Consider the following 21482-nt stretch of genomic DNA (forward strand, 5'->3'; position numbering starts at 1 on the left):
ACCTTTGGGGAACGGCACCTCAGTGGGCCCTTTTATTCTTATAAGTTTGTTGCCCCTATCTGGTGCCCCTCCTCCATAAGAAAAAAAAAAAAAAAACACAAATGAAAACGACTACAACATAGTTACAAAAATTATACCAAGCCTGAGAAACAGATCACACAAAGAGCGACTTAAAGAATTGAATCGATTGCCATTAACACAGAGAATATTAAGAGGAGACTTAATACAAGTGTTTAAAATCATCAAATGCATTGATAACATGGACTGCAATAAGTATATCATAATAGACTGCCCAAATTACACGTGAGGAAACAATGAGACTGTTCAAATTACACGCGATGACAGAGTTGAGACTGCTCAAATTACACGCAAGGAAACAATTGAGATTGTTCAGATTACACGCGAAGAAAGAGTTGAGACTGTTCAAATTACACACAAGGAAGCAGTTGAGATTGTTCAGATTACATGCGAGGAAAGAGTTCAGACTGTTCTAATTACACGCAAGGAAACAGTTGAGACTTCAAATTACTCGCGAAGAAGCAGTTGCAATTTTTTGGGGAATTCCTTAAATTTTCATGAATCAAAACATTTTTTTTTTCCATCATATAGTCAATCTATGGAATGGACATCCTCCATAGAGACTTTTTAAACACCGTCTTAATACATATTTTGTCTCAGATCCGCGGTTAATAGCATTTGTTAGATATTAGCTTCCTTGCCTCCAGGAAATTTGGGCATCTTATTTGCTGTATATTGATTCTTTCTTATAAATTTTCCTTCAGGTTTTACTTCTCCCATTCCGTTAAGTATTTATTTCCGGCCTGTCTCCTGTACGGCTTATGCCGGAGGGAGTGGAGGGTGGGGAGGGAGGCTTCTACTTTGCTGTCTTTTTCTTTTATTATCATCTTAGCAGTCCTAGGTCATGTCACCTCGTGAGGACCGCAAGGTCTGTTGTGACCTGTTTATCTGTGTAACTCTATGTATGTAATATTCTCTCTCTCTCTCTCTCTCTCTCTCTCTCTCTCTCTCTCTCTCTCTCTCTCTCTCTCTCTCTCTCTCTCTCGTGCAGCAAAATATTGAAAGTCACCTCTACAAACGCGTAACAAACTTTTATTACATACTTTTTTAACATAAACTTACAAAAACTTAATTACTAAAGCTCGGTCCTAGTACATAGTTATACTTGTAATATAACTTAGCAATCAGTTCATAAAGACAATTCAGATATTAATTACATTGATAGGAGTGATATAAAATAGTAATGTTTTGTGTGTATTGTTGCCTTTATTGCCTCTCATTCTCGTTTTTACCAATTTAACCCTTTGATTGACTATTCTATATATCTTAAGTGATAATTTTAATGAAAAAAAATAAATAAATATCTGGGACTACTCGTAACTCCTCTTGCTGCCAGTGGTATCTTTCAGAATTATGTTTCAAACTTTCTACTTTCTCGCACCCCTATTCTGTCCACTTCTCGAATGCACAAGTTGATCAGTATTCTCAATCATTCGTCCCTTTTTTATGGTTAACTCTGGAACTTCCTGCCTGCTTCTGTATTTCTTCCTTCCTGACCTGAACTCTTTCAACAGAGAGATTCAAGACGCTTATCATCATCCAATTTTAGATGATCCTTTTTTGACCTCTCTTTAGGTAATGGCACTCTCGGTGAGCCTTTTTTTTTTTTTTTCGCCAGTTTTGTTCCTCTTGGCTAGTGCCCCTTTTCATAGAAAAAAAAAATCCATCTGACCATATATTATAATTAAGCGTGAATAGAAACCATAGCAGTCAAAGGGTTAAACAGGTGTGGTAACTGCCTAAACTAGAAGGCGCCCTATCTAGTATCGTCACCTGGTGTGTGCAGACATGGCATTATTAGAGTTACGTTTTGGTGTTCACAGACCTTAATTAATATGACTGAGGATTCTCTCTCTCTCTCTCTCTCTCTCTCTCTCTCTCTCTCTCTCTCTCTCTCTCTCTCTCTCTCTAAGTTGGTGTTATTTGTCCAGAAAAGCCTGATTCCGGGGAAGTGGAGCAGGAGGAGAGAGAGAGAAAAGAGGAAGCTGAGTGAGAAGTGAGGGAAGGAGAGAGAAAGGAAGAAAAAGGAGACTTGGTTACTGCCGAGGAGGAGGATGAAGATGAGGACGATGAGGAGGATGTGGCAGACGAGGAAAAGGAGGATGGGGAGGTCGGGAACTGGAAGGAGGAAAAGGACTGAGAGAGAGAGGTAGAGATTGGTAGCGAGTTTTCAGATGAATAAAAAGATGAGAGAGGAGAAGAAGAGGCTGTGGAGGAATATGGGAAGCAGGATGAGGAAGAGGAAGAAGCACCTGAGAAGGAGGAAGATGACCTTGGGGAGGGAGGAGAGGAGGATGAAGAGGAGGATGCGCTAGGTGTCTGAAGGTAACAATGGGAGGTTATTTGGAGTCCAGAGGTCGTGGGAACACTTCTCGGCCTCCAGAACGGGCTCGCCAGGTCTGCCCTCCTTGCAGACCTCCTGAAACCACGCTTGTAGGAGGAGGAGGACGAGGAGGACGAGGAGAAGGAGGAGGAGGACGACGACGAATTGGAGGAGGATGATGATGCCGTGAGACTGAACAGGGAAGTAAGACCGATGCGTGGCTTGCGCTGGCCGGCCGATGACAGGCGAGGGGTGACGCTGCCTTCCGCGGGGATTACCTGAAGGAGGGAAGAAAAGCAACAACTTGGTACTGTACCTGGCGGCGTGGCAACTGGCGGCCGTGTTTTTATATTCTACAAGTGTAAGGAAATCTAACAGCTGGTATTACAAAGGAAAAGTTTAATTGCAGGTCCCTCAGGAATAGCACTATTCACACGTATTATGCTGCGTCTAGTTTACCTTCATTGATTTTTTACTTTGCATATAGAGTTTTATTTGGCATGTGTGTATAAATTGTTTGATTTATTTCATATGATTAAAAGGCAGACTAAGAACTACAAAGAAATAGAAAATCAATGAGTTATATAAATTAGTTATATATAAATAAGATCTGTAAAACCCATTCCATCAACCACAGCAGTTGTTTTCCATAATGTGCAGCGTTCTGACTTAAAGTCCCAGTGACAAGAGAGGAGTATCAGATCACTCAGAACTAAATTCACCTTTCGATTGAAACCATTTTCTTGTTAATAAGATCGACCGAGTATAAGATGAAATGAAGGCGTGTTGGGTGAGTTATTACCGCCTCATGTAATTTGAGACAACTGGCAAATGTAATTATGATCAAGGGCTCGCTTTGTTCTCTCACAGGGACCATGTTAAGGGCCACAGATATAATTAGTCAGATTTTCATAAGGCTTTTCGTACTGGGAATGTATAATTCTTGCTAAACTACCACTGGAATCATGAAATATACTTGCAATCCCTAATCATATCATGTTAAAACTTATCAGGATAAGACGCAGAAACGTTTTTAGAATACGAGTCCAGAAATCTTCAAGCAAATTGAGGAGATGAAGTAGTACAATAATAAAACCACATTGTTAAAAATCACAAAGCAAACATTTCTTTCTTACGGATCTGCAATGTGATGACACATGGAACTTAAGAACTTACCATAGGATCCAGAATTGTGGCGAGCTGTGCTGATATTGGCGATCTATAACTTCTCTTGATGCTCGCTAGACTTGTGTTGTATGGGTGGTGCTGGTGCTGTCTGTTGCTACTGCTACTGCTACTACTATTCTGTTTTATTGCTGGATGTAGTTTATCGGTCAAGGAGACGTAGGATGTTTTGTTTCCTTGCGCACTGTCATGTTTCCTCGCTTCGTCTCCACCGTGGACAGGAAGCTGAGGAAACAAGGATGCAGTGGTCGCCGCCTCCGTGTTGTTCATACCCGGCGTGGATTTTTCCTCTTTGCAAGCCATTTTAGTTACTTGATTTGCTGCTTCCTTTCGGGTAAAAGCGCTGTAATTATCGGTTGTGGTCGTGTCGGCGTGATGAAGGGAAGGCCTTGATGTGCTGGTGACGGTGGTGCGAGTACTGTCATAAAATACTTCCTCCACTTTGGGTTCATGATCTCTTGGAGTGAGAAGGACGATGCTTTCGTCCACTTTGATGTTTTTTTCCTGCTCTGCCATAACTTTATGGAGGTCCCAAGATGTGGTTTTCATGCTGTTCACGGTATTCAGTTTCACAGTTGATCCTGGTGGACGTAGGAGGCGTGAAAGCTGCTTTGTGTTGTCGTCCTGCTCCATTGCCTTGGGAACTGGCGCTGTCTCATTACTCTGGTCCCCTGAAAGTTCCTCTTCAATCGGAACCCCTTTATTATTTTCAGCCAGAGTGTGGGGTTCTCTCGATATACAAGAGGCATCCCTGGTCTTGGCGGCTCTTGGCTTGATCTCCTCTTCCTCACTTATGGCTGGAAATTTAGACTTACTGCTGGTGAGGGGGGATGACATGTCTTTTGTAAAATGCTGTTTGAGTCTCGTGTCCTGTTCCGCAGCATTCTTGAGTATTTTGCTGGTCTCCGGAATGGGGATCAAGCGGAACTCTGGGCGCGGGACCGATTTAGCTGATGGGGTGGAGGTGACAGGAGATGACTGGGATCCACACACGCTCGTGTCAGGCAGTTTGGGCGGATCGACCCTGACTGGCTTCCTCGGGGCGTCCTTGAAGTCATTATTACGCAGGAGTCGGCAGTACGGGAGGGGCCAATGAAGGAATTGGGGAGGGGTCAGCGTGCCCGGCGGGTCGGATGGTGTCGCTGAGAGAGTGGAACATTCGGTCTCGGGCGTTGCTCGAAGCTCTTCATAGACCTTATCTTTCTTTTCCCGTCGTAGAGGCACCGGATCGTCGTACACATGAGGCTCCCTCCGCGGCGCCGCCCCCAGAAACTCGTAGCGCGCTGTGGGCCTACGGATTTGCTTCGCTAGGGAGCCATTCCCCCTGCCTGTGTGAATAGAGGAGACAGGGATTTAATTATACACCAGATTACCAGGACGTGCTGAGTGCCCTCCTCCTTGTCTGTAACAAGGAGGAGAGGAACAGCTTTGATGTTATTGTGATTATCAGGTTGAGGTCATTACCTGCCATCTACATTAGTGTGCTCCCATTAAAACATGTGGGCGCCCCCTACCTGCAAAACTCACCTGAGCGCCGCAGGTGCACCTTGAGGCGGCGGCCAGGTGAGGGGGGCGGGGCGGCGTGGTAGTCGTCTTCGTCATCTTGGTCAGCAGAGTGACGCACCGGGACGGTAATGTGACGGCTGAGCAAGCCCGCCACCACGCCCACCACTATGCCCACCACCGTGACAACAGCCACCACAGCCACCAGGGAAGGGTACAAACTGTCGAAGGGCCCCTCCTTGGTGGTGTCCTTCGTGGAGTGGCCGTTCATGCTGCTGGAGGTGGACACTGTCACGTTGGAAGGTGTGGTGGAGGCCTGCAGCTTGACCCTCATGCTGTTACCGTATGTGTTAGCAGACCACAGGATGAGGCTGTACACGGTGGCTGGCTGCAGGCCGCGCACCGTCACCTCGGAAGTTGCACTGCTGGCGTTATTTACATGCTGCCCTTCAAAGGACACCTGCAACAGGAGAAGAAAAACGATTTATTTCTCGCTTGATAGCATGAAGATCGAGGAAGGTTACTGACCTACTGTGGAATTACAAAGGTGCAACTAATGGTGATCATGATTAAACGACGCAAACAAACCACTATAATCACATCCAAACGCCTCAACAACACAAACATTCAGCAAGAAGGCAGCATGGAGAACAACTCCCACCACCACCGACCATCCACCACGCCCTTCCGGCACTCACCCATGCGTGGAAGGTCTGGGGCAGTCCTCCGTCATGGGCGGCGATGCAGGATACGGTGAGGGAGGATGGTGTCCTTCGTGAGACACGGCATCTCTCTGGAGCGTCTGGCGTGTCGGCAGGCACCAGGCGGGCGACACAGGGCACCTGCTGCCGGCGGCCTCTGTGGGTGTGAGCCCAGCAGATGAGCTCCCCGTAGTCCTCCGTCGCCCGCGGCGTGTAGGTTATCCAGGAGGTGGTGCCCTGCCAGTTGATTCTGTCCTGGGGCACCTGCAGGCGGCCGAGGTAAGTGTGCAAGGCCCAGGAGAACCCTGACGGAGGTGGGAAGGAGGAAACCTGGCACGTCACGTTGAGTGAGTGGTGGCGGGGCACGCCAAGCACTAAGGGCGTAGACCGCTTGCACGTGGGGCCATCTGTAGGTGCGAGAAGGAAGCAAGGTGTTGCTTGGTGTTTGGTATAATACATGTAATTGTAAATTTCTTTCCTTTTCCTCTCTTTCTCTGTTATCGTTCTCCCTCCCTCTCTCCCTCCCTCCACTACTCACGGTTAATCCTCAGCTTGACCGGATTGCTGCGGGAGGAGCCCTCGGAGTTGTGAGCCGTGCAGGTGTAGTCCCCAGCATCCTCCGGGGTGGCTTTCTGCACCACGATGCTCATGTTGCCCATCACCATGTCCTCCGAGCTGCCAGACTCCAGGATCAGAGGCGCTCCCTGGCAGGGAGACAAAGGGAGTCACGTTGCTGGGGTGGTGAGGGACTTGCACCTAAACGTTTACATAAGAACATAAGAAAATAGGTGAAGTTGCAAGAAGCTATCAGGCTTACTCGTGGTAGTCCCACGAGTATTCCCACCTATCATCCCCATCCATAAATTTGTTTTAATCTTCTTTTGAAGCTCCTTAATGACTCAACACTTAACAACCTGATTACCTAGTCCATTCCATTGCTCTACCACTCTGTTTGAGAACCACTCCTTCCTATCTCGTTCTTGAACCTGAATTTTTAAATCATAAAGCCATTATTTCTGTTCTATCTTGATTACTAATCCTGAGAATTTTGCTCATGTCACCTTTGTTATAACCACTATACCACTTAAAGACTTCTATTAGCTCCCTCTTAACCTATGTCTCTCTACGGAGTGTAAATTTAATAGCTTCAGTCTCGTTTCATGAGGAATACTCCTTATCCTCTGAGTCCTTTTAGTCATTCTCCTTTGTACCTATTCTAATAGACCAATATCTTTTCTATAATATGGGGACCAGAATTGCACAGCATAGTCTAAGACGAGGTCTGACCAGCACCAAATACAGCTTTAATATTACCTCGGGACTTCTAGATTTAACACTCCTGAAAATTAATCTTAACATTCGATTTGCCTTATTTCTGGCCCCTATGTATTGTCTTCTTAGACGGAGATTAGAGCTATATCTCATAAATATTTTTTTGTTCTCTGAACTTGCTAAAGTTTCGTTGTTTATTGTGTACCTACTGTGTGGGTTTCTTCTACTTAAGCAAGTTCTTTGCATTTTTTAATATTAAACTGCATTTGCCATCTGTATGTATATTCGTTCATCTTATCCAAATCTGTCCGCAGGGCGATGGCATCCGAATCTGACTTAATTAACCTATCTTCGTGTCATCCGCAAATTTACTAACACCACTATTAATCTCACTATCAAGATAATTAATATATATTAAAAACAACAATGGTCCTAAAACTGATCCCTATAGCACCCCTACTAATTATTTAACCCCACTCAGATTTAGAGCCGTTTATTACAGCTCTCTGTCGCCTGTAGCCCGACCACAGCTTTATCTAGCCAAACACCTTTCTATCTATCGATTGTACCCTATTCTTTCCTAAGAGCCTCTGATGAGATGCCTTGTCGATGCATTACTAAGTCCAGGTATAGGATGTCATAATTATTCTCATTATCTGCCGGCTCTTAAACTTTACTATAAAAACTCAACAAGTTCGTAAGGCTAGACTTCCCCTTCGTGAAGACATGTTGTGACTAATTTATCAAGTTACGCTTATCTAAATGATTCCTAATGTTCCTCGCGATTATTGGTTCCATTATTTTACCTACAGTTGAAGTTAAGCTGACAAGTCTATAATTAGACGTTAATGTTTTATCTCCTTAAAGATGGGTACTAATACATTCGCCTGCCTCCACATTACCGTTACCTCTCCTGAGTCTAACGATTTCCTAAGGACAGTAACTAGCGGTTTACTAATAACCTCTTTGCATTCAGTAAGTACTCTTGTATATATTTCGTCTGGTCTTGGTGACTTAATTTTTTTCAGCCTATCTTCTGTTTCACTATCCCTTTAATTATGGATATATCTATCAGCTTCTCATTCTCTTCTGCTCTAAAAATCTGTTCTCTATCCGGCATTTCCTGCATGTTTTCCTGGGTGGGTTTACACATCACTTCCCCAGAACTCTCTATCATCTGCCTTTAATGGACCTATTATTTCGCTGTTCTTTGTCCTTTATACCTGATAAAATTCCTTGAGGTCTGTCTTTGCCTGGGTAGGTACCCTTAATTCGTAATTGTTTTTAGCTTTCTTCGTTAACTTTCTGACTGTTCTAACCAGTTCATTATATTGAGGTCTTAAATTTTCTTCCCTGCCTTTAATCTATTGTATATACTTCTTTTCACTCCTATGTAGTGTTTTAACCTACCAGTCATCCACTTAGTCATTCTTCTGTGATCTTATTGTTCCATAGGGAATATTTACTCTCTGAACTATGAGTAATCTATCAACGAAATATTTATACAACTCATCAACATTTATCTCCCCAAATGTCCTCACCTCGGCCCCCTCCATTGTCTCCACTCCATCTTCCACCCACTGCGACCTCACCTCACCCACCTCAGCCTGACCTGACCAGCTAACCCCATGCTCGCACCTCAGTCCCTCTCCCCCTCTCTCATCCTGCCCCCCCCCCTCTCCCCCAATTCATCCAGTCGTTTCCCTGCCCTCCAACCTCCTCACTTAACCTACCTCACCTTGCTTTATCTCTTTCAGCTCCGTCTCACTTACCCATCCCCCTACATCCAATGCCAGTCAACTCCCGGAAGGTACCTTCTTAATTCCTCAAAATCTGCTCTACTAAAATCAAGTATCTTATGTTTTTGCTTATAGAAACTTCCTTCCGTTTTAACCTGTAGCTAATTTCACAATAGTCTCTGTTACCTAGCTGTCCTCCAACTTCCACTCGTGTGACTGTTTCTTCCCTGTTTGTCAGAATTAAATCTAGAATGTTATCCCTCCTTGTGGGTTCTAAAATTACCTACTTTAAAAATTGTCTTGAATTACATTAAAAAATTCTTCTGGTTCACTGTTACCCACCATCAGGCTCCAGTCAGTATTCATAAAACTAAAACATACCACACATACCTGATTGTATCTGCCTGTTCTATTTATCTCCTGCCATAGTGAGCTGCTAGCTTCTTTTGTAGTATTCGGTAGTATTTGTAACTGACACATGGCGAGGATTGATTGAAATTTTTTTGGTAGTGGTGGGAATCATTGTGATGTATGTGATGGTGGTACTAGTCAACTCTACCGTGGACGATTCAGGGCTTGTTCCTCCCTCTCCTCCAACCTCTAACTACTTCATGTTACTCATTAAAATCCTTCGCATTGATATTTTCCATGCCCTCGCTGGCCTTAACCCTCAGAAGGCTTATGGACATTATGGGGTCCCTCCTATTGTTCTCCGAAACTGTTCCTCCGTGCTTGCACTTTCCTTAGTCAAACTCTTTCAACTCTCTCTTTCCTTCTTACTGGAAGTTTGCCTACATTCAGCATGTTCCTAAAATGGGTGACTATTCTAATCACTCTAGCTACCGTCCTATTGCTTTAATTTCCTGCCTATCTAAAGTTTTTAAAGCTACCCTCAACAGGAAGATTCTTAAACATCTGTCACTTTACAACCTCCTATGTGATTGCCAGTATGGTTCCCGTCGAGGCCACTTTCCTGATGATCTTCTGGCTTTTCTTACTGAGTCTTGATCATCCTACTTTAAAAATTTTGGTGAAACTTTTGCTGTTTCCTTACACATATCAAAAACTTTTGACAGAGTCTAACACAAAGCTTTTATTTCCAGACTACCCTCCTACGGCTTCCACCCTTCTCTCTGTAACTTCATCTCAAGTTTCCTTTCTGACCATTCTATTGCTGCTGTCGTAGACGGTCACTGCTCTCCTAAATCTATGAACAGTGGTGTTCCTCAGGATTCTGTCCTGTCACCCACTCTTCCTATTATACATCAATGACTTTGGTTTATTTAAACCAAACTTCTTGTCCTATCAACTCCTACGCTATTGATACCACTGTGCATTTTTTTACGTATTTTCATAGACGTCCAACCCTTCAGGAAGTAAACAGTTCACGAAGGGAAGCCACAAAACGCCTGACTTCTGATTTCTCTAAGATCTCTGATTGGGCCAAAGCAAGCTTAGTACTGTTCAATGCCTCAAAAACTCAATTCCTCCATCTATCAACTCGAAACAACCTGCCAGACAACTGTATCCTCTTCTTCAATGACACTCAACTGCCCCCTCTTCTATGCTGAACATCCTCGCTCTGTCCTTTACTTATAATCTAAACTGGAAACTTCATATCTCATCTCATCTAAAACATCTTCTATGAAGTTAGGCGTTCTGAATCGTCTCCGCCAGTTTTTCCCACCTCTCGAGCTGCTAACTCTGTGCAAGGGCATTATCCGGCCATGTATGGAGTATGCTTCACGTGAATGGAGGGATTCCACTCACATCGCTCTTTCTAGACAGGGTAGAATCAAAAGCTCTTCCATTATCAGCTCCTCTCCTCTAACTGTCTGTCTTCAGCCTCTTTCTCATCACCGCAATGTTGCATGTCTTGCTATTTTCTACCGCTATTTTCATGCCTACTACTCTTCTGATCTTGTTAACTGCTTGCCTCCCTTCCTTCCGTGCCCTAGTTGCACAATATTTTCTTCTTTCTCTCATTCTATTCTGCTCACCTCTCTAATGCAAGAGTTAACGATTATTCTCAATCATTCATCCCTTTTCTGGTAAACTCTGGAACTTCCTACCTGCTTCCGTATTTCCTTCTTCCTATGACTTGAACTCTTTCAAGAGGGAGGTTTCAAAACATTTATCCTTCAATTTTCGATTATTCTCTTGCTGTCTATTTTGTGATTAACACCTCAGTGAGAATGTTTTTTTTCCTCTTTTTTTTTTTTGTTTCCCTTGTCCAGTGGCTCTCATGTAAAAAATCCCAAGCTCACAAGACTACACTTCTCTCTCTCTCTCTCTCTCTCTCTCTCTCTCTCTCTCTCTCTCTCTCTCTCTCTCTCTCTCTCTCTCTCTCTCTCTCTCTCTCTCTCTCTCTCTCTCTCCACTACTCACGTCACGGTGCCAGCTGACGCGAAAGGCAGGAGGGTTGGCTCTCACGTGGCACTGCAAAACTCCGCCCACCCCTTCCGACAAGCTGTACATACCCTCCTCCTCCTCCTCCTCCTCCTCCTCCTCCTCCTCTTCCTTGCCATCCTCTGCAACCTTTTCCTCTTCTTTCTCCTGTCTCGTGTTGTTTTCTGCACCTACTTCACTCTCATTTATTTCTTTTTCTCCATCTTGTTGGCTCCGGGTTGTGCTTAAATTTTCCTCTCTCTTCTTAGCGATGATGCTAGATTCCCCCTTCCTTTCGTGTTTACTGGAGGAGGAAGAGGAGGAGGAAGGGGAGAAGGGCGGAAGGCGTCTTTGCTTGTCATCTCGCGAGGTCTCAAGTGGTTGGAAATTTAGTTCCACCTTTGGTTTATCTGTGGGAGAGACTTTGCGTAAGGAACAAGAGGAATGCAAAGTAACTCAAAGAAATAACAAACAGCAACTGACCTGTTTGCCCTTACGAGTCTTTACGTTACACAATAGTATGTAGGATAGCAATGGCGAAGATAGAGAAAAAGCGACGTAGAAATAAATAATAGGAAAATAAGTCCTCGGAATGAAAGGAAGTGGAGAGGAAGGGAGGAGTAGAGAAGGAATAGGAAAGAGTAGGGGAGATAATGGAAGAAGAAGGAAGAGGAGGAGGAGGAGAAGTGAAAGGGTTAACATCCTAAAGTAACAACGTTTGACAGTTCAACATTGTTTGTTTATCTTTTTCCTCATGAGCTAGGCTGTTTCTTTTCCTTTTCCTCACTCTTTTTTCCCAATCCTCTCTTCCTTCTCATTTTTTTTCTGTTTCTCTTCTCCCTGTTTGCTTATCTTCTTTATTTACATAACTCATTAACACACACACACACACACACTCTCTCTCTCTCTCTCTCTCTCTCTCTCTCTCTCTCTCTCTCTCTCTCTCTCTCTCTCTCTCTCTTTCACGTACACATAACATTGAGAAACACTGAGTCGCTCTTCATCCATGAGGTGGGCGTGCTGTGGGCGGCGTGGTCAGGTGGGCGGGCGGTACAGGTCAGAAGGGAACCAGCATGTGAGGCGTTCGGGGTGTACCACAGGCGGCTCACTGTCTCCCCTTCTGAATCAGTCTAATGGGGGGAGAGATGCAGAAGGACGAAGAATTTAATGGATGGTAATGATTAGGAAAGAAATGAGAAGGAAAAGGAAATTAGGAGGAAGAATCATAGTGTGAAGAAAGACATAAAAGGGACGAACGTTTTAAAGGGAAGTCTGAGGAAAGGTATTGGAGAGAGGAATAAAGGGAGAAGGGAGAGTTTCATGGAGAGTGGGTAGACGGTTACGGGGAAGAAAGAAATAAGAGATGAGTAAGGTTGAGAGCGAAGAAGGGAATGGAGAAAAAAACAATGATGGAGTGCAAAGATTAGAATGGTGAGGGTGAAATGCGGAGAGAGAGAGAGAGAGAGAGAGAGAGAGAGAGAGAGAGAGAGAGAGAGAGAGAGAGAGAGAGAGAGAGAGAGAGAGAATGTGGGATGGAGGGTGTCAAGTTCGAGATGAGAAAGACATTACAAAACACACACACACACACACACACACACACACACACACACACTTTCAAATTTAACATGATCATTCCACGTGTCTGACTTACATCTGTTTTTCACACCTGTAATTACCTGGGACGAGGTGTGCACCTGTGTCTCGCCGCCCACGGACCAAGTGAGAACGGGGGGGGGGACGGGCGCCCTTAGAGCGACACTCCACCACATAGGTCAGTCCCGCAGACATTGGCTTGTTGGCACCCACGATACGAACCCAAGACGGCGACACTAAGGGGAGAGAGGCAAGAAGTATGGATGGAGGGAGTGTCTGGGTAAAGGATGGAGTGAGGAAGGGACTTTGGTGAGAGGGAAGGGGGCAGTGATGGATGCTGGGTGGGGAGAGAGAGAGAGAGAGAGAGAGAGAGAGAGAGAGAGAGAGAGAGAGAGAGAGAGAGAGAGAGAGAGAGAGAGAGAGAGAGAGAGAAGGGGGTGTCGCAGTTTATGACAATAGATGAGATCAATTATTTACTTGTGTCGAGTCCGGTTTATCTTTTGTGGGGTACAAAGACTCGGTGAGAGAGAGAGAGCGAGAGAGAGAGAGAGAGAGAGAGAGAGAGAGAGAGAGAGAGAGAGAGAGAGAGAGAGAGAGAGAGAGAGAGAGAGAGAGAGAGAACACTGAAAAGAAAGAAGAGCGCGAAACAAATTTACGCGCTCATCCACACATGCCCCACATTCACCTCTCTCACCCCCTACCATATTTACACACACACACACACTCACACACACACACACACACACACACACACACACACACACACTTACATAAGACAAGCAGGTGCAGAGGGGTTCTAAGAGGCGGCACTAAGGGGGTATTCGCCGCCTGGCAGACAAGGGGGGTGTGGGCATCCGTTGACTCCACTACCACCTCCACCACGCTCCGCACCACGCCCCCTGCCTCTTCCACTGACCCCAGCAGGTGCTCACCGCCTCTCCACCACGTGACTTCCGGCAGTGGGTGTCCTGGTGGTGGGGGAAGTGTGGGTGGTGGGAAGGGTGAATACGTGAGTGGTATTGAGTGAAAAGTATGGTTGTCCTGTAAGATATATTTTGTTAGATATTTTTTCTTCTTTTTTAAGTACAAGTATGATAGAATCAGGCCAATAAGAAAAAAAGTTCTCTTAGTTATTGTTCCCCCTCAAAAAGAAAAAAAAAGAAAACGTTAATTATAAAAAAAACATGAAAATGATTTGTCAATTTTGTTCTGGAGATGTCTCGATGCTCCTTTCTTAAAGCAGTGAAAATCAAAGAAAAATGACAGAGCTCCAGAGTTTACAGGTGAAGGGGATGAAACGGTGAAGATACTCGTTAGTTCTTGCATTAGCGAGTTGAACAGAATAAAGGTGAAAGAACGTAGGAAGTCTTTTGCAGTGAGGTCTGTGAAGGACGACAGGCGTGCAATTTTTTTTATTTATTTATTTTTTATGTAGGAGGGACACTGACCAAGGGCAACAAAAATCGGAAAAAAAAAAAATGCCCACTGAAATGCCAGTCCCATAAAAAGGGTCCAAAGTGGTAGTCAAAAATTGAAAGGTAAAGTGTCTTGAAACCTCCCTCTTGAAAGAATTCAAGTCATAGGAACGTGGAAATACAGAAGCAGGCAGAGAGTTCCAGAGTTTACCAGAGAAAGGGATGAATGACTGAGAATACTGGTTAACTCTTGCGTTAGAGAGGTGGACAGAATAGGGGTGAGAGAAAGAAGAAAGTCTTGTGCAGCGAGGCCGCGGGAGGAGGGGAGGCATGCAGTTAGCAAGATCAGAAGAGCAGTTAGCATGAAAATAGCGGTAGAAAACAGCTAGAGATGCAACATTGCGGCGATGAGAGAAGGGCTGAAGACAGTCAGTTAGAGGAGAGGAGTTGATGAGACGAAAAACTTTTGATTCCACCTTGTCTAGAAGAGCAGTTTGAGAGGAACCCCCCCCAGACATGTGAAGCATACTCCATACATGGACGGATAAGGCCCTTGTACAGAGTTAGCAGCTGGGGGGGTGAGAAAATCTGGCGGAGACGTCTCAGAACACCTAACTTCATAGAAGCTGTTTTAGCTAGAGATGAGATGTGAAGTTTCCAGTTCAGACTATAAGTAAAGGACAGACCGAGGATGTTCAGTGTGGAAGAAGGGGACAGGTGAGTGTCACTGAAGAAGAGAGGATAGTTGTCTGGAAAGTTGTGTCGAGTTGATAGATGGAGGAATTGAGTTTTTGAGGCATTGAACAATACCAAGTTTGCTCTGCCCTAGTCAGAAATTTTAGAAAGATCAGAAGTCTAGCGTTCTGTGGCTTCCCTGCGTGTCAAGACACTTAGGGTCGTCGACAGAAAGGCAGTCCGACCTTGGGACATTTATGGTCCCCTCCCCAGATGGGGACTCCGAGATTGGTGTAAGAGTCGCCATAATAATTTTGAAATTTTTGAGTGAAGGGTGTGTGTGTTATTAGGTGCTTGTAGTTTTGTGTGGAGGAAGAGAGTTGTCTTTAGAGGCAGGCTGTGACTGGCCCCTTGTGTTGTAAGACACAAAGGGAAACGTTCAGTGAGGTCACAGCTGGGTTTAATGATAAGGTCACAGCACCCCCTGAACAGTGTTATAGACCTCACTGGGAGTAATTATCGTTTCGGCAGGTGTCTACTGCCTCCTCCTCTGTTACTACAGAAGTGCAGTAACCACAGAAATAACTACAGAAAACTAGGCTGGGTTAGTTTTAGAATACTTACACGTCACTTCTTTGCAAGAAGCCGCTGAAGGATGTGATGAAAGAGTCGTGCAGTTAGTACAGAAGAGCAGTAACCACAGGAATAACGACAGGAAACTGGGCTAGGTTAGTTAGGTAAAGTTAGAGTGGAATACGTACACTTCACCTTTTACAGGAGGCCGCTGAAGGATGGGAAGAATGGGGTGAAGTATGCACAGTTAGTTCAGAAGAGCAGTAACCATGAAATTAACGACAGAAAACTAGATTAAGTTAAAGTTATGTTAGAATACACAGTGAGGCCTCTGAAGTATGGGTGGTGTGCAGTTGATAAAGAAGAGCAGTATCCATGGAAATAATGGCAGAAGTTAGTTAAGGTTAAGACTTGAATACACCTAACCTGAGACATTAAGCGTAACCTGAGTTGTTTAGGATGAAGGGACACATCTGGAGTGATGAGTAGGTGATGAGGAGCACCTTACCTCCCCTTACGGTGCAGCGAAGAGTCAGGTGCGCGCCGATTTCAACTTGTGTGGTGGTCTCCCTGGCAGGCGTCCTCCACCGCCCACCCTCCCACACCTCCAAGGACGGCTTCGACGGCGGCACTGCGGGGGAAGGGGCGGATCACATGTCATGGGGGGGTCACTGCATTTTTTCTTCCGACGGCGCAAGTTATCTCAAGTATACACTGTAACTGTACGTAAAGGATCCTGTCTTTGTAGTAGTAATAGTTGTTGTTGTAGTGGTAATTGTAGTAGTAGTAGTAGTAGTAGTAGTAGTAGTAGTAGTAGTTGTAGTAGCAATAGCAGTAATAGTTGTAATAGAACTATTAATAGTAGTAGTAGTAATAGTAATTATGTTGGTGGTGGTCGTGGAGGTAGGAAGAGGAGGGGGAGCACGACGACAACGAGGAGCAAAAAAAAAAAAAAGTTAGAGAATGAACAGTTAGAAGAGGATGTGGAAGAAGAAGAGTTGGCGAAAAAAGAGGGAAAGCACAAGATGAATTACAAAAGAAGGAGAAGAAAGGGAGAACGAGGAGGAGGAGGAGGAGGAGGAGGAGATAGGCAGACATCTATGCACTCATTCACACACACTGTCATCCATACACTCACCCAGAACAATGAGCTGTGTCTTTGTTTGAGTAGCTCGGGCTCGGTAATATTCCACACGACAGCTGTACACGCCTTCATCCGAGCTTTGGGCGTCGGATAGCTTAAGAAACGCGAGATGTGGTCGGTCTTGGGGTGCCGGTGTGGGCGGGAGGGAGAAGGACAGTTGGCTGCTGCCCTTTATGTTGCTCCAATGTTTGGGGTTGTGAGGGTCGCGCCGGTCATAGCTGTTAGGGATAGAGGAGATGATTGACTCTCTCTCTCTCTCTCTCTCTCTCTCTCTCTCTCTCTCTCTCTCTCTCTCTCTCTCTCTCTCTCTCTCGTAAACGAAGGTTGCAACTAGAAAGTGTAAAATATTAGGCGATATTTTTTGGAGTACATGCTCATTGCTAGAGAGAGAGAGAGAGAGAGAGAGAGAGAGAGAGAGAGAGAGAGAGAGAGAGAGAGAGAGAGAGTCCACCCAACTACACACACACACACACACACACACACACACACACACACACCTGTATATGGAGGTCCTGACTCCTTCCTTATACCACAGGACGAGCTGCACAGTGTCGATGCGGGAGAGGTTGTGGGCGGGGCTGAGGCTAGTGGGCGGGAGCGTGATGGAACAGGGGATGCTCACCTCTCCTCCCTCCACAACCTCCAGCTCTCCGGCTTTCCCACCGCCACTACTCGCCTCTGTGGGGAAGTGTACGTTATCAGCAATGCTACTGGTATCTTAAAAAAAATTCTGTGATAGATTTACAAGGACCGTGGAAATGAATGGTTCTTTCGTTTTTTATTGATTTATTTGTATTTTTATCTATTATAATTTATTTTTTATGCCATGGAGACTGGCAAAGGAAAAAATTCCGCTCAACTGTTTTACTCCTAAACAACAATCACAGTAAAAAAAAAAATAAATAAATAAGCTGTTTATTTTCAGAGGTGTCTTAATACTCTTTTGAAATAGTTCATGCCTTAGGAGGGTGGAAAAAAAAAAAACGGAAACAAACAGAGTTCTAGAGTTTACTAGTAAAAGAGATGAAGGACTGAAGACACTGGTTAACTCTTGCAGTAGTAGGGTGGAAAGAACAATATGAAAATGAATGGAAAATCTTGTGCAGCGAAGTAGTGGGAGGGAGAGAACTGCAGTTACCAAGTTCAGAGGAGCAGTAGCTATGGAGATAACGGTGGAAGATAGTACGAGATACAGCATTGCGGTGATGAGTGTCAGATTTAAGACATTCTGTTAAAATGAGGGAGGTGATGTGGTGAAAAGCTTTAAACTCCACACTGCACAGTGTTGTTTGTTGGTAAATTGTGCGCTGCATATATAGTGTAAATGTAAGCACAGTGTGGAACCCCCTGCAGTGGTGCAGCAGAGGAACACCCCTGCCTGGTGCTTTCTTGCTATGTAGCAGTTAGGTATTATCGCTGTTTAGTCTGCAGTCACTACTTTCCTCTGTGGCACGCCACACACCGGTCATCTCCTATAGGTAGCAATGATCTCTGGGCATTTATTTCCATGGTGGTCACTCAACTCTTTTCCACCAACTATATGATAGCAAATTTGTCCTCTGAGTATGAGTAAGCATTGCAAAAACTGCCACAGACTGATGCTCTCACTCGCAAATTGGTCTTCGTACGCTTCTTTTGAAATCTTCGGCAAACTAACGTTGTATCTCTACCAGAATCTGCAATGAGGTGCGGGATTATCTAGATAATAATCTTACAATCAGTTATGGTTTAGTTGCTTTCTTTACCACCTAAGTGCATTGGTTGTTTAGTTTGAGATCTATGGAAGTCATAATAACAATATCCACAGTTTGAAAATAAACATGATTATCCTTTTTATTTTATTTATTCATTTTTTGCAAGGATTATTGTTTTTTGTAATGCTGTACATGGCACTTATCAAAATTAAAGTTTCCAAGACAATTTCCAAGACAACTCAGCTAGTATAGATATAGATAAATCGTCCTGAAAATCTGAAATGCATAGATTTGTTTGATGTTTTTGTGTTTTCATGCTTTGCTGATGTCTTCCTCGGTGTCGTAAGTGGAAAAAAGAAAAAAAGAGGTTCTAAAACTGACCTGAGGAATGCCACCACTTTTTATGTTGTACTCATCTGGAGATTTTCCATTTATTACAATTCTCTATTGACTGATGTTATTGTTATTCCTCATTCCTCCTGCTGTCTGCTACTACTACTACTACTACTACTACTACTACTACTACTACTACTACTACTGTTATTACTACTTTCTTTTAGTAATTATGAGAGTAAAAGATGAAATTTCTCTCTCTCTCTCTCTCTCTCTCTCTCTCTCTCTCTCTCTCTCTCTCTCTCTCTCTCTCTCTCTCTCTCTCTCTCTCTCTCTCTCTCTCTCTCTCTCTCTCTCTCTCTCTCATGGGGATCAAGCAAGAGATAAGGTTACTCCACCAGCTGTCTGAGATTCGCTTCCTGCCCCCCTTTTCTCTCCCCCTTTCCTTCCCTCTCACCTTCCCTCCCTCCCATTCCCTTCCCTGCCAGATCCTGTCAAGTCTTTTTTTTCATCCTCAGACATGTTTAGTAGATGACTGTGTGTGTGTGTGCGTGTGTGTGTGTGTGTGTGTGTGTGTGTGTGTGAGTGTGTGTGTGTGAGAGTATAGTGTATCGTAGTCTTCATGTGGCCAACCTCCATTTTTTCATAAACCTTTTTGTTTGTTACAGACCTTCACTACCACCTGCTGTGTGTGTGTGTGTGTGTGTGTGTGTGTGTGAGTGTGTATATATATATATATATATATATATATATATATATATATATATATATATATATATATATATATATATATATATATATATATATATATATATATATATATATATATATATATATATATATATATATATATATATATATATATATATATATATATATATATATATATATATGAAGAGAGAGAGAGAGAGAGAGAGAGAGAGAGAGAGAGAGAGAGAGAGAGAGAGAGAGTGCATCTGTTCCCTGCGGAAGTTTACAAATAAGCTTCAGCTTTGCAGGGGATCCTCGAATGTCAGTTAGCAGCTGGAGAGGAGGAAGAGGAGGTGGAGGAGGAACACAAAGCACCTGACCTGTTGGTCATTATATGGTTATGTGTGATAAACTGTACTATCTTATCTTGAAACAGTAATAGGATAATAATACTATGGAGGTCCGAGGAGGAGGAGGAGGAGCAGAAGGAAGGAAGACGATACACTTGAAAGAATAAAAGTTAGTTTTGAAGAAAGGGAACATGAAGGAAAAATGAGAAAAGAAGAAAATAGTTCGTTTCACACGAAAAACAACGTCGTAACAATTATAATGGTAATGGTGATGCTATTAATAATAATAAAAAAAAATAATAACGATAATAATAACAGTAAAAGTGCTAACAATGGCAATAATAATATGGTTGTTGAAAGTGAAATACCGACTGAGAAACATAATATCCGATAAAAAAAAAAATATTAATATGAATTACATACATATTCATAAAGCTATTACGAAATATTCTTACAATTTCTTACCTGCTGTAGGAGAAGTGAGGAGGAGAAGGAAGAGGAGGTGGAGGAGGGTGACGATGAGCAGGGACGCTGAGAGAGGCATAGCGTCTCTCTCTCTCTCTCTCTCTCTCTCTCTCTCTCTCTCTCTCTCTCTCTCTCTCTCTCTCTTTGTGGTGACTTAGTTTTTGTCAAGAATCACTAAGAGTTGCCATTTCTTGTTTTCTTGAGCATTTTCATGCCAGTTACAGTAGTGGTAGTTAGTAATAGTAGTAGTAGTAGTAGTAGTAGTAGTAGTAGTAGTGGTAGTAGTAGTAGTAGTAGTAGTAGTAGTAGTAGTAGTAGTAGTAGTGGTAGCAGTAGTAGTAGTAGTAGTAGTAGTAGTAGTAGTAGTTGTTGTTGTTGTTGTTGTTGTTGTTGTTGTTGTTGTTGTTGTTGTTGTTGTTGTTGTCTTCACCACATAATTTTCATCCGGAAGAAAGTTAATTAATTTTTCTGTAATAACACTCTCTTTTCTTTTAGTTTCCTTTTATCTTTTTTCCTTTTCATAGTTTTTTCCTTCCTTTTTTTGTTATTTTTCTCTTTCTTTGTTTGTTCCTTAGTTCTGGCGCACTGTCATTAGGCCGTTATTTGTCTTATCCTTTTGGCCTGAATAGGAATGAGGGACGGAGATGGAAATACAGTCACTCATCAAGGACCCTTTAGCGTTTATTGTCCTGGAATTAACACGCTCATTCACATACCACCACCACCATCACCACTACCACTTGATTCTACCAATATTATATGTGTGCGTGTGTGGGTGTGTTAGTGGCAGTGATGACAAATGGTGATGTGTTGTTCTTACTGTAATTAGTGGCAATAGCACTAATTGTGGTGTTGTTAGTGTTGGTGGTGATGACGACTTGTGATGTGTTGTTGCTTTTATTAGTAATGTTAGGGGTGGTAATGATGATGATTTGTGAACTGTCATTTTTTGTTTGTAGTAGTAGTAGTAGTAGTAGTAGTAGTGTAGTAGTAGTTGTAGTAGTAATAGTAGTTATGGTTGTGTTGATGATGACTGACTAGTTGAGATGTGTTTCTGCTGTTGTCAGTGGCAGTGAGGTTAGAGATGAGTTCAGGCAGCGTAGTGCGGCGATAGTACTGAAGGCGTTAGTGACGGTGGTGGTGGTGTTGGCAGTGTTAGCGTTGGCGTTGTTGATGGTGGGTGTGTCACGGGATAGGGGTGGCGAGCGGGTGTGAGTGCGCCTTACCACCGGGGCAAGAACAAGCGGGAGACTGGCATCTGTTGTGGCACCGTGGCGTGGGGCTCCCTCCCCTCGCCTCTGGCACGGGAGAGATGCTGGTTAGTGCTTCCCACTTACTTCCTTTTCATCTCTTTCCTCTCG

General features: G+C 43.7%; 2 protein-coding genes across 8 annotated transcripts in view; one reads left to right on the top strand and one right to left on the bottom strand.

The window, feature by feature from the left end:
* The window catches only part of LOC135089198 (ABC transporter F family member 4-like), a 121550-nt gene that overhangs the window by 70397 nt on the left and 29671 nt on the right, over positions 1-21482 (top strand). Inside the window, exon 1 of one of the 6 annotated variants that reach the window (XM_063984535.1) lies at positions 20585-21439. The exons of the other annotated variants lie outside the window; for them this stretch is intronic. The gene's annotated coding sequence lies outside the window, so the exon portion shown is untranslated. Of the gene's footprint in view, positions 1-20584; positions 21440-21482 lie in introns of those variants that run through there. 6 annotated transcript variants of the gene reach the window in all.
* On the bottom strand, positions 1091-13694 carry LOC135089197 (uncharacterized). Of its 2 annotated transcripts, XM_063984527.1 has the most exons (9): positions 13553-13694; positions 12866-13018; positions 12160-12319; positions 11190-11599; positions 6329-6494; positions 5788-6197; positions 5114-5549; positions 3578-4914; positions 1091-2679 (listed from the first exon to the last, which is right to left on the bottom strand). In XM_063984527.1, the coding sequence occupies exons 2-9, from the start codon at positions 12956-12958 to the stop codon at positions 1987-1989; spliced, it is 3705 nt and encodes a 1234-aa protein (XP_063840597.1). In that variant the 5' UTR covers positions 12959-13018; positions 13553-13694; the 3' UTR covers positions 1091-1986. The 2 variants fall into 2 exon arrangements, with proteins under 2 accessions (XP_063840597.1, XP_063840598.1); XM_063984528.1 differs by lacking the exon at positions 1091-2679 and having other exon boundaries at positions 4739-4914; positions 5101-5549.

The sequence above is a fragment of the Scylla paramamosain genome, chromosome 32 (genome assembly GCF_035594125.1).
Source record: "Scylla paramamosain isolate STU-SP2022 chromosome 32, ASM3559412v1, whole genome shotgun sequence".
In the NCBI taxonomy this organism is placed as follows: Eukaryota; Metazoa; Arthropoda; class Malacostraca; order Decapoda; family Portunidae; genus Scylla; species Scylla paramamosain.

Coding starts and splice junctions, on each gene's coding strand:
- LOC135089197 (XM_063984527.1), bottom strand. CDS start 12,958: ATGTGGTGGAGTGTCGCTCTAAGGGCGCCCGTCCCCCCCCCCGTTCTC. Junction 6,495..11,189: donor GCGTCAGCTGGCACCGTGAC/GTGAGTAGTGGA, acceptor TCTCCCTGCCAG/GGAGCGCCTCTGATCCTGGA. Junction 2,680..3,577: donor CCACAATTCTGGATCCTATG/GTAAGTTCTTAA, acceptor TCCCTCCTTCAG/GTAATCCCCGCGGAAGGCAG.